We start from the raw sequence: 12,657 nt of genomic DNA, 5'->3' as shown, positions 1-12,657 counted from the left end.
GAAATACATGGATTTTTGTGATAACTCACCGTAAAATCCTTTTCTCTGAGACGCTCATTAGGGGACACAGATACTGTGGTGTATGCTTCTGCCGCTAGAAGGCTGACACTAAGTGAAAAAAAGAGGTTAGCTCCTCCTCCGTCTTATACACCCTCGCCCCTATTGCGGGCGTAACTCAGTTTGGTGCCAAAGCAGTAGGAGGACAACAAAATCAGCCTTAGTACAGGTACAACATGTCCAGAAAAGGACCACCCTTATATCACATAAATAAATGCGTATTAACTAAACAAAAACAGAGCCAACTGGCTAATATTGTGGGTGCTGTGTCCCCTAATGAGCGTCTCGGAGAAAAGGATTTTATGGTGAGTTATCACAAAAATCCATGTTTCTCCTTCGCCTCATTGGGGGACACAGATACTGTGGGACGTCTTAAAGCAGTCCCTGGGTGGGAGATTGACTCACCGATCCAAGCTACATGCACCTCTTGTTTAAAAGGTGCGCCACCGCTGCTTGGAGAATCCTTCTCCCCAGGAACGTTTCCGCCGAGGCCTGAGCATGGATATTACAGTTGTGGCCTAAAGTATTGACACCCCTGCAATTTTGTTAGATAATAGTTTCTTCCTGAAAATTATTGCAAACACAAATTCTTTGCTATCTTCATTTAATTTGTCTTAAATGAAAAAACACAAAAAGAATTGTCCTAAAGCCAAATAGGATATAATTCCACATCAAACATAAAAAAAGAGGGTGGACAAAAGTATTGGCACTGTTCGAAAAATCATGTGATCTTCTCTAATTTGTGTAATACACAGGCACCTGTATATTACCTGTGGCACCTAACAGGTGTTGGCAATAACTAAATCACACTTGCAGCCAGTTGACATGGATTAAAGTTGACTCAAGGTCTGTCCTGTGTCCTTGTGTGTACCACATTGAGCATGGAGAAAAGAAAGAAGACCAAAGAACTGTCTGAGGACTTGAGAAACCAAATTGTGAGGAAGCATGAGCAATCTCAAGGCTACAAGTCCATCTCCAAAGACCTGAATGTTCCTGTGTCTACTGTTATGAGCTCATTTTCTGCTCCACCAGTTGAGAGTTCTCCTTCCGTTCTCCCTCTGGTGGTGACAGGAGGTAGTGAGGTTGGTTTAATTGGTAGTGATCTGTCACCTGAGGAGGAGGATAACGATTGGATCTCTGGAGTATCAGACTGGATATAAGACAGCCAACACCCTATCCTGGTGCTGGTGATTCAGTCTGCTTCTCAGGTCTTGGACTCAGCTCTGTTCCAGTCTTCTCAAGTTAAGTTTGTTTCTGCTAATGTTCACACTTGCTCTTGTTGGTCAATTCAGTTTTTTGTGTGGTCAGCCAGCCAGGCTGGGCTGTGCTGAATTTCCACTCTTATTTTTCTGTATTTGCCAATTTGCTCTTTTTTGTCCCTTATTAGATTGGCCTCTTTTTGCTCTGTCTCTGAATATTTCAGAGTGCTGATATAGTGGGAAGATTTTTTGGATGTTGGATAAAGAACCTCGACTAACATCCAAACAATATATCGTCTGTGAACATTACATCCAAATGGATTGAATGATATCATAGAGAGAGTTTGAACGTTGCCTTTTTTTTAATTTTCCTTTCTGGGTTTTTTGTTCCTTTTGAGTTTTTTTTTTTTTTTTCCTTCTTGCATCTATGTTGTCAAGGTTGGATCAATCAGTGGGTGTATTCCTGAACTTGGTCCACACCCTAAATCAAGTTTCTGAGACTGGGATAAAAGGTTGCTACTATATATAAGTGTAACTGAATTTCATACTATTAGGATTTGCACTGTGTTTTTATGATACCTGATGAAGGATATGCACTGTATCCGAAACGCGTTGTATCTCTTTTTTAACCTATGAAATAAAAAAAATGTGAAATATCATCTTTGGATGTGAGTCCTGGGAAGCGCTGCAGTTTCTGCGCTGGATGTGCCTTTCTTGATTAACATCCAAACAAGTTCAAGCTGCCCTGCAGTCCGAGGGTACAACAGTGTCAACCCGAACTATCCGTCGGCGTCTGAATGAAAAGGGAATGTATGGCAGGAGACCCAGGAAGACCCCACTTCTTACCCAGAGACATAAAAAAGCCAGGCTGGAGTTTGCCAAAACTTACCTGAAAAAGCCTAAAACGTTTTGGAAGAATGTTCTCTGGTCAGATGAGACAAAAGTAGAGCTTTTTGGGCAAAGGCATCAACATAGAATTTACAGGGGAAAAAAAGAGGCATTCAAAGAAAAGAACACGGTCCCTACAGTCAAACATGGCGGAGGTTCCCTGATGTTTTGGGGTTGCTTTGCTGCCTCTGGCACTGGACTGCTTGACCGTGTGCATGGCATTATGAAGTCTGAAGACTACCAACAAATTTTGCAGCATAATGTAGGGCCCAGTTTAAGAAAGCTGGGTCTCCCTCAGAGGTCATGGGTCTTCCAGCAGGACAATGACCCAAAACACACTTCAAAAAGCACTAGAAAATGGTTTGAGAGAAAGCACTGGAGACTTCTAAGGTGGCCAGCAATGAGTCCAGACCTGAATCCCATAGAACACCTGTGGAGAGATCTAAAAATGGCAGTTTGGAGAAGGCACCCTTCAAATATCAGGGACCTGGAGCAGTTTGCCAAAGAAGAATGGTCTAAAATTCCAGCAGAGCATTGTAAGAAACTCATTGATGGTTACTGGAAGCGGTTGGTCGCAGTTATTTTGGCTAAAGGTTGTGCAACCAAGTATTAGGCTGAGGGTGCCAATACTTTTGTCTGGCCCATTTTTGGAGTTGTGTGAAATGATCAATGTTTTGCTTTTTGCTTCATTCTCTTTTGTGACAAATTAAATGAAGATAATAATACCAAAGAATTTGTGCTTGCAATCATTTTCAGGAAGAAACTGAGTATTATCTGACAGAATTGCAGGGGTGTCAATACTTTTGGCCACAACTGTATAATGTTTGGCAAATGTGTACAGGCTGGACCAGGTTGCTGCCTTGCAAACCTGTTCCGTCGAAGCGTGGTGCCGAAGCGCCCACTGCCCGGGTAGAGTGCGCTCTTGATCTCTGCTGGAATCGGCGTGCCTCTAATGCGGTAGGACTCCTGAATAGTCAAACAAATCCATCTGGCTATAGTCGATTTTGAGGCAGCGAGTCCCTTCCTGCGCCCTTCGGGGAGCACGAACAGCGTGTCTGTCTGACGAAAGGGTGCCGTCCTCGATACGTACCTCCGGAGGGCTCTTACCAGGTCTAACGTGTGAAGAGCTTTTTCCACACGGTGCACCGGTGCTGAACAAAATGAAGGCAAAACAACATATTCATTAATGTGAAAAGAGGACAAGACTTTCGGCAGAAAAGGAGGGGCTGGTCTGAGGACCACCTTATCCTTATGGAAAGTGAGGAACGGAGCTCGGCAGGATAGGGCCGCCAGCTCTGAAGCCCGCCAGATGGAAGTGATGGCCACTAGGAACACCACTTTCCAGGAAAGGTACCTCAATGAGATATCCTGAAGCAGTTCAAATGGAGCTTCCTGCAGAACACTTAGGACCATGTTAAGGTCCCAGGCGTCCATAGGCGCCTTATAGGGAGGAACCAAGTGGGAGACTCCCTGAATGAAAAGTCTTCACCTGCAAATTGGTAGCAATTCTGCGCTGGAACAGGACGGATAAAGCCGATATTTGTCTCCTGAGGGAACCTGGGGCAAAGCTAAGTCTAATGCTCTACCGACTGAGCTATCCGGGCTCTCTAAGCCCGACTGGAGAAAAGCCAAGATGTTGGGGATCGAGAATCTCAGTGGAGAAACACCGCGGCCTTGACACCAAGCAAAGAACACCTTCCAGGTGTGGTGGTAAATTCGTGCTGAAGCAGGCTTCCGGGCGCTAATCATTGTAGCGACCACATCGCTCCCAAACCCTGCCTGGGTTAGGATCCAAGATTCAACGGCCATGGCGTCAAACACAGGGTCCCTGAGTTCGGGTGGCAAATCGGCCCTTGAGACAGCAGATCTGGGCGCTCTGGCAGGCGCCAAGGAACGTCGGCGAGCAGCTGCACTATATCTGTGTCCCACACTCGACGGGGCCAGTCTGGGGTCAGCAGAATCGCCGGCACCCCTTCCGTTTTGATCTTTTTGATGACTCTCGGAAGTAGTGGCAGTGGGGGAAATAGATATGGGAGGCGAAACTGGTTCTATGGCAGAACGAACGCGTCCACCGCGAATGCCTACGGGTCCATGGCCTGAGCGACATATGTGGGCACCTTGGCATTCACTCTGGAAGCCATCAGGTCCACATCCGGAGCTCCCCACAGTTGACAAATCTGTTGAAAAACTTCGGGATGTAGGGACCACTCTCTCCGGATGCAGGACCCTGCCGGCTGAGAAAGTCTGCCGCCCAATTTTCCACGCCCCAGAATGTGGACAGCCGAAATCACCGAGTGGTTTGCTTCAGCCCACTGAAGAACGAGCCTTACCTCGCGCATGGTTGCTCTGCTGCGGGTGCCCCCCGTGATGATTTATGTAAGCCACCACCGTGGCGTTGTCCGATTGAAACCAGACGGGGCGGCCTGCTAGAAATTGATGAAACTTCTGTAGAGCCAGCCGAATTGCTCGTATCTCCAATAAGTTGATCGGGAGACGTGCCTCCTGTGGCGACCACCGTTCCTGGGTTGTGTCGTGGCGAAACACAGCTCCCCCACCGAGGAGACTGGCGTTGGTTGTCATTACCAGCCAATGATCTGGGTGGAAAGGTTTTTCTCCTGGGCCAGAGAGGAACTGGTTATCCACCATCCGAGCAACTGCCTGACTTGAGAGGACAGTCGGCACTGCCGATCGAGCGTGAAAGGATTCTTGACCCAGGCTGACAAGAGGGCGTGCTGCAGGGGGCGAAGGTGGAACTGGGTGACAGGTATCGCTTCCATTGCTACTACCATTTTCCCTAGAATCCTCATCCCGGATCGGATGGTATGAGGGATTGGTTGGCAAAGTATCCAGACTCCCTGCCGGAGAGCTAGCGCCTTTTCCCAAGGGAGAATTACCAACCCTCGGCAAGTGTTGAGGATCATTTCTAGGAAGGAGATCCTCTGAGCTGGCACAAGGGATGACTTCTTTGCATTGCCAACCATCCTAAGCGGGCAAGAGTATCTAGCGTGATGTTGACTTTTTCCTCGCATGCCCGTATTGACGGGCCATTGACCAAGAGGTCGTCCAGATAAAGCAAGACGACTCTGCCTCGAGAATGCAGTGTGGCCATGACAACTGCCATAACCTTTGTGAACACTCTGGGAGCCGTGGCTAGCCCGAAGGGTAGCGCTACGAACTGAAAATGTTGATCGCCGATGGTGAAGCGTAAAAATCTCTGATGAGGAGGAAAAATGGGAATATGCAGATATGCGTCCTAGATGTCTATTGAGGCCAAGTATTCTCACTGCTCCATGGCCGATATGACTGAATGGAGAGACTCCATACGGAAATGTCTGATCCTGATGAATTTGTTCAGAAGCTTCAGGTCCAAAACAGGCCTGACAGACCCGTCCTTTTTGGGAACCGCAAAAAGGTTGGCATAGAACCCCTGAGCTGTTTCGTGTTCCGGCACTGGAACAATGACTACGTTGTGCTGGAGCTATTTGATGGCTCCCAATAGAGCCCTTGCCTGGGTATCCACCCTGGGAAGCCGGGAAAGAAAAAACCGTCTTGGAGGATATCTGACAAATTCTATTTTGTAACCTGAGGCCACCAATTCCATTCCCCATGCGTCGTGAGCGACATTGACCCAGACGTGGTGAAACCAGAGTAGGCGGCCGCCCACCTTGCCGGTGTCGTCTGGTAAAGGCCTCGAGTCATTTGGCCGACGATCTTTGGGATCTGGATCCCCTCAATCTGGGCTGCTGAGTATGCATTCTCCCCAATGGGTTGGCTCTATATGAGACCTGCCGCTCCCTATCCTGGTTGGGGCGGCGGAATTGGCCGCTGTAGTCCACCCGGGGTTGCGAAAGGCCCGAAAACGTGCCTGAAAACTGGTGATGAAAAAACGTTTTGACCTTTTGTTTTGTGGAGTCCTGTGGAATTGGAGATAAGTTGATCCAACTTCTCCCCAAATAGGTGGCCGCACTGATAAGGCAGGGAAGTCAAGGACTTCTTAGAAGTAGAATCGGCTCGCCATGTCCTTAACCATAGGGCTCTTCTGATAGAAATTGCATTAGCGACAGCAAGTGCCGAGCAATTGTCCGCATCCAAAGACGCATTGATTACATAGTCTCCGGCCATCGCCATCTGATCTGCGACCTCCAAAATCTCTGCAGGTAGATCCTGCTCCTGCGTGACCTTGTTTAATGTTTCTGACCATGATATCATAGCCTTGGCTACCCAAGTTGCTGCGAATGAGGGAGCGAACGCTGACCCTGACGCCTCATATACTGAGCGAGCTAAGCTCTCTATAAGGCGATCCGTGGGATCCTTAATTGAGGAAACACTAGGGACGGATAGCAGGGTCTTAGTGGCTAGGCACGAAACCGGAGGATCCACCATCGGGGATTCCATCCATTTTTTACGGTGGTCCGGAGCAAACGGATACCTTGTTTTGAGTGCCTTTTGACCCGAGAAACGCCTGTCTGGACGTTCTCTGTGCCGCTGCTCTATGTCTTCAAACTCCGGGTGATAGGAAAAAATTCTGTGCGGGCGCTTCACTTGCTTAAATGCCAGTGCATGCCCCGTAGCTGCTGCGGGATCATCCTCAATCTCCAAGGTCTGATTGACGGCCTCTATGAGGCTGTCCACTGTTTCACGTGACGCTGGAGTATCCATGTCAAGGGGCTCGTCTGAGTCGAATTCTGAGGTCTGCTCACTATCAACCACTGGCGACGGGGAGCGAAAAGCAGAACTTACGGATGCCAAGGCACCGGATGGACTGGGCGACACCGTGTGGATTCGCTTCCCTCAGATCTGCCTGGAGTGAGAGCGGCCCCTGCAGGCGAGAGGCTCTTGTGAGGTGGAGGTCTCCTCTATGGCCGGCGAGCCACTGTCCCTGCCCCCATCTGAGGCCTGAAGGGACTCAATTGCATGAACTGTGACAGTGATAGGACCCACTCTGGGGGCTTGGCACATTGGTCGCCGTCGCAGGGGAGGACGGACCCTGAGGTTCTGTTAGGCGTCGGGTTCCGGGCGCTGTACAGCGGGAATCCCGAGCCTTGTCCTCTGCGGTCTGCCCACACCAGCATTGTGGGTTCGGTCACAGGGGAGGGCTCCTGGGCGCGTTTGGAGCCGCCGGATTTGCATAATATCTTGCTCTGCTCCCGCGGAAACGCAGCCCGACAAGAGATGCATGCTGCTTCTTCGGACATGCTGTATCTGTCCGCTGCTGGGGACAGGGGGAAGGAGGTAGCACCTCGTTTTCCCTGTGGTCTACTGTTCAGCACTTACCCCAGTCTTGTGCCCCCCCGTTCCTGGACGTCTCCGCACAAAAATCGCGCGTCACCAGCTGTGGGGCGGACCGCCAGCATATAAACCGGTCCAGGGGCGGTATTTCCGGGTCTGCGGCCTAGCCACGCTCCGAAGCCGGGGACTAAATTTATCCCCCGCCGACCAGACCTGGGGGGCGGGCCGCCTGAAGTGACACGCGGCCCGGAGGCGGAATTTCCGGTCGCGGCCTAGCTTCGGCTAAAGCCGCGGCCTCAATTTATCCACAAAAAAATGGCGCTACTTACTGGCGCAGGCTTCTCCGCACCGCTCTGCAGCCACTGGCTGGTGGCATCTGACAGCTAAGGGCTCCAGATTTTCGCCGTAGGAGCCCTCCCATGCCCTCTCCTCACTGATGAACCTCTTCAGCTTCCCAGCTCAGGTATGTGAGGGGCCTTGACAAAATAGGATGGTGCGGGCACCCTAACTCCATCTAACCCCTTCAGGGGGTGAGGAGAGGGACCGTCCGCTGCCTTGCAGCACCGCAGTCTAAGCATTGGTGGAGCAGTGGGGGCCGCACGGACTAGCCTTGTGCCTCTGTACAGCCCATGGTTTCAATATCTAGGGGTGGTCAGGGCTAAGTCCGGCATTGTGTCCCACGTCGCGGGAGAGGATACGTGGAGGGACACTCGCACGTGCTCGCCCGTTGATGGTTTGGGGAAATTGGACCCTTTCAATAGGATCCGTTGCCCCTGTCTCATCTTCATAGACGGTAAAAATAAAAAAAAGGTCTGGGGAAAACGGCCCAGATATGTTCCACGGTGCGGAAGAGGATACGTGGAGACGATACTCAACACGTGCTCGCCCGTTGATGGTTTGGGGAGATCGGACCCTTTCAATAGGGTCCGTCGCCCGTCTCATCTTCATGCGAAAAAAAAAGAAAAGAAAAAGTCTGGAGCAAAACCAGACGCGTGTGCCTCCATGGACACTAAGCAAAAAAACTGAGTCCCGCCCGCAATAGGGGCGAGGGTGTATACGACGGAGGAGGAGCTAACCTCTTTTTTTCACTTAGTGTCAGCCTCCTAGCGGCAGAAGCATACACCACAGTATCGGTGTCCCCCATTGAGGCGAAGGAGAAAACAAATTTACTATCGTGCCAACACAGACCATCCTCTGACACAGACTGCAGGGGAGCCCAGAATCACACAGGATAGGATTAGATACACGGCTCAGCAGACAGCATCACACAGAATAGGATTAGATAGATGGCTCAGCAGTCAGTATTATTTATTATTATTTAGTATCACACAGGATAGGATTAGATACACAGCTCAGCATTAAGTATCACACAGGATAGGATTAGATACACAACTCAGCAGACAAAAACACACAGGAGAGAATTAGATAAACAGCTCAGCAGTCAGCATCACACAGGAGAGGATTAGATACACGGCTCAGCAGACAGTATCACACAGGATAGGATTAGATACACAGCTCAGAAAACAGTATCACACGGGATAGGATTTTATGCATGACTCAGCAGACTATCACATAGGATTAGATACACGGTTCAGCAGACAGTATCACACAGGATAGGATTAGATACACAGCTCAGCAACACAGAGTGACAAAGGAGAGGACATTTTCATTCCAAGAATTCCACTCATTCCATCTAATTTGCCTTTTGATTTTAAACGCCTCCAGTTTCCACTTCGCCTGGCATTTGCAATGTCCATTAACAAGGCTCAGGGACAGTCCTTGAAAGTAGTAGGGATCGATTTGCAATCTCCATGCTTTTCTCATGGCCAACTTTACATGGCCTATTCAGGAGTTGGAACTGCTAAAAATCTGTTCATCTTTGCACCAAAAGGAAAAACCAAAATGTTTTTATCAAAAGGCTCTTGAATGAGTTAAAAATAAAATGCTATCAATACTTAGGTAATCGTTTAGTTAATTTGTGTTGCCAATCTGTAGTGTTGAATATATGATGTGAAATGCTTTTATGTGCAATATAATCATTATAATTTGTTATAACTAACCACAGTTAGTTACTATGCCCAGGCAACGCCGGGCTCTTCAGCTAGTAACAAATAATAGTGCTAGTCTTCTAGGGTACAGTAGGAAATCTTTATTATTAATTACAAAGCAGAGTTGGGACTGGCAATCATTTATGGAAAATTTACCAGCCAAAACGACTGCCAACACATCAAAATGTAGATTGGCATTCACCACATATAATAAATTAACTGTTCTTTGCATAGTCGAGAGGTATACAAAAAGAACAATATACCACAAGTCAGTAGTCAATGGCCGTTTCACGGACATAGAGATTTCTCAAGGTACAAGTCATATGACCACTAACATCTCACCAAAAACTGAAGGCATCACTGTAGACTGATCTATTAATTACACAAGAAACTCATAGGGATACGGCATATTTTGTGGAAACTGAGAATCTAAGAGTGTGGTTCTATCCAACATTGGTGTAACACGCCATGCCATAGGCTGACAATCCAATTATGGACATGGATTACACAACTACTGGGACTTTTAAAGAGGTTGTCCACTACTTTATCATTGGTGACCTATCCTTACAATAGGTCATCAATGTCTGATCGATCAAGGTCCGACACCCGACATCCCTGACGATCAAATGTTCTTGGTGGTGGCAGTGGCCAGAATTACTCAATTGCAGAGGAGCACCGTCTTCTGACAGCAGCCGAGGCTGGGTACTGCACATCCCCCTCCTATGCAAATTAATAGGATAAAGCATTGGACAACCTCCTTAAGATTTCAGGCAGTTGCCTAGTCAGTTTATCCAGATGACCTCTAAAGTTCTCAGTCAATAGCAGTCTTTACCAGCAGAAAATAAATTAATTTTATTAGCAAGTAAAAGGTAGCAAAGACCAGTATTAGCATCACATTGCCCTTGCAACAAACTAATAGGGCAAAGTCAATAAGAGGTTAAAAGGATTCCCACTGCTTCTGAGCAGACCTTAAAGCAGGAGTTGAAAGCACAAATGACAGCAGTATTCAAAGAGATTGAACTATGGATTAAGTATTTCCCATGCTATGAAAGTAGAATTGTGCACGCATACCTGCTCAGTGTTGGGCTGATCTCTCTGTAATTAAATGGGCACATAACAGGACAATGAGTGTTAGAAGTCTAAATCAGTAATTCTACAGTTCTTACATTAGAAATTGAATTTCCTGTTATAGTATAGTATCACTTTTTATGTTAAAGAGGTTGTGCAGTGACGACAGTTCCACGGGATAAGTGATCGGTTGGGGTTTGACTGCAGGGATCCTCACCAATTGGCAAAAAGCAGCATTTCTGTCCCATTGTTCCTATTTAGAATGAATCAGAAGTGTACATGCACTACCGATGCTTCACAAATTCCCTATAGGGCTGCGGAATGCTGTGTTTTCAGGCAGTCCCATAGAGGTAATTCACTAAGAAGGACATCAAATCCAAACATATTAGACAAAAAAAGGCCAGACATATTGGCATTGTGCGCAGTTAGTAGCTGCGGCCTCTTTTCCTAGAGCTGCGGTCAGGCATGCACACAATCGCTCCACTCTAAATTGGGATAAAATGCATTGTTCTGACGATCTGCAGAGTCCCAGTGGTTGGAAACCCCTTGAACTATAAGTTATCTCCTAAGCTGTTGGCAGGAGATATTTTATCTTCATTGGGCAACCCCTTTAACTTTCATAGTGTTACTATATTTCCTGGTAAATAGAAAGAAAATTCCACTTTTGAATGAACATTTAATAAATTATCGTACACTTTATCTTCATTTTATTTCTTTCCTTGTGTTAGTTTTACAAAACCATTTCAATTAAAGTTATCCAATTTACATACAGATTATAGCTGTGTTTTTTTTTTTTAGTTACGGTACTTCTAATTTAGAATATTATGTTATTTTTTTTTTTTTTAATTTACATTGATTCCTGGTGGTCACGTGTCATTGTTATATCACGTGGCCGCTGATTGGCTGCAGTAATTATGTAACAGTGACAGCTGGCAATAGCAGTATCAACATGGTACGAACGGTGCTGATATGGGGAGGAAGTATCAGGTGTTTTTATTTTTTGATGGGCAGTGGAGCAATTATGAAGTGGTCCATCCTCCCTTTAAAGTATTGCAGTATTTAGTGCAAGCAATCAAATGATCGCAGGTTCAAACATACTGGGTGAACTGAAAGTATAAGTGAAAAGTAAATAAAAAAAGAAAACTTTTAAAGATGTTAAAAAATAATAAAAACAAATGTCTGAATCACCCCCCTTTTATACTCGAATACAAATTATAGAAATTAAGAAAATAAACATGATATTGCCACGTCCACAAAAGTACAATGTATCAAAATATAAAATGATTTGATACATTAAGTGTTGTAAAGAAAAAAGGCTCTCCAATTATTGTCTATGGGAGTGCCAGAAATCGCTGAGTACCGTGTTTGGTGAACTCCAGCAGTGTCACTGAGAATAAATGCTTAAGAACACATGCTCAACCACTGCTTCATTCAGATGGAGATCTACAGAGTCCTGTTATGATCATTGGGGTCTCACTAGTTGGAATCCTAGCAATCAGTAAGGTATCCCCCTATTTCATTGATAGGGAATAGCTTAGGAGCTTGATAAAACTCCTGTATCTCTAAAATGCCTTCAGACAAAGCTGAAAAGTGATTCTGCACTACTACATTCTCACGCAACCACGATTGAGGGGTCTTAAAACTCTGACTTTCTGCTACATACATACAAATTGCAAAGAAAAGCTTCCCTGAAAAGAATGGCACACTATAAGCAATGTGCAAAAAGGTTGAATGAATTAGGAGGCATGACACCACAGGCAGAAAACCATGCTTCAACATACATGCATGTCCCAGTCTAACCATGGACCATAGGTACTGTCGAGTACATCAATTTCAATACCTGTTTGGATGAGAAGACGGCAGCATAAATTGAAATTCCACCACACATGTGCCATCCAGGAGTTGATGGTGCTGCAAGCTGTTTAATTCATAGGCAATATACCCCCTCCTCACATACACCTGCAATAACAGATTACTATCAGAATACAGAAACACCCCACTTCATTCCAACAGCAACTCATACTAGTTTTACCCAAAGAATAGGGGAGAGGAGAGACAGATGTCTACAGAGAAATGGCCTTCCCCCTTTATGGAGGGTACAGCACAACATAAATTGTATGTTGGGAACCCATATTTACAGATCACAAAACAGCAAATAAGTAAATCAT

At 46.5% G+C, this 12,657-nt stretch overlaps 1 protein-coding gene across 5 annotated transcripts in view; it reads right to left on the bottom strand.

The window, feature by feature from the left end:
- ACACB (acetyl-CoA carboxylase beta) overlaps positions 1-12,657 on the bottom strand; it is a 398,726-nt gene that overhangs the window by 105,137 nt on the left and 280,932 nt on the right. For 4 of the 5 annotated variants that reach the window (XM_073582603.1, XM_073582604.1, XM_073582607.1 and 1 more), the window contains 2 exons: positions 12,330-12,448; positions 10,493-10,516 (listed from right to left, as the gene is read on the bottom strand). In XM_073582603.1, coding sequence (XP_073438704.1) covers positions 10,493-10,516; positions 12,330-12,448 — 143 coding nt within the window. The remainder of the gene's footprint in view (positions 1-10,492; positions 10,517-12,329; positions 12,449-12,657) is intronic. The other variant, XM_073582605.1, reaches the window with a different exon arrangement.

The sequence above is a fragment of the Dendrobates tinctorius genome, unplaced genomic scaffold, assembly GCF_039654945.1.
Source record: "Dendrobates tinctorius isolate UK_male_01 unplaced genomic scaffold, ASM3965494v1 ptg000073l, whole genome shotgun sequence".
NCBI lineage: Eukaryota > Metazoa > Chordata > Amphibia > Anura > Dendrobatidae > Dendrobates > Dendrobates tinctorius.
This window is presented reverse-complemented; position numbering and strand designations above follow the sequence as displayed.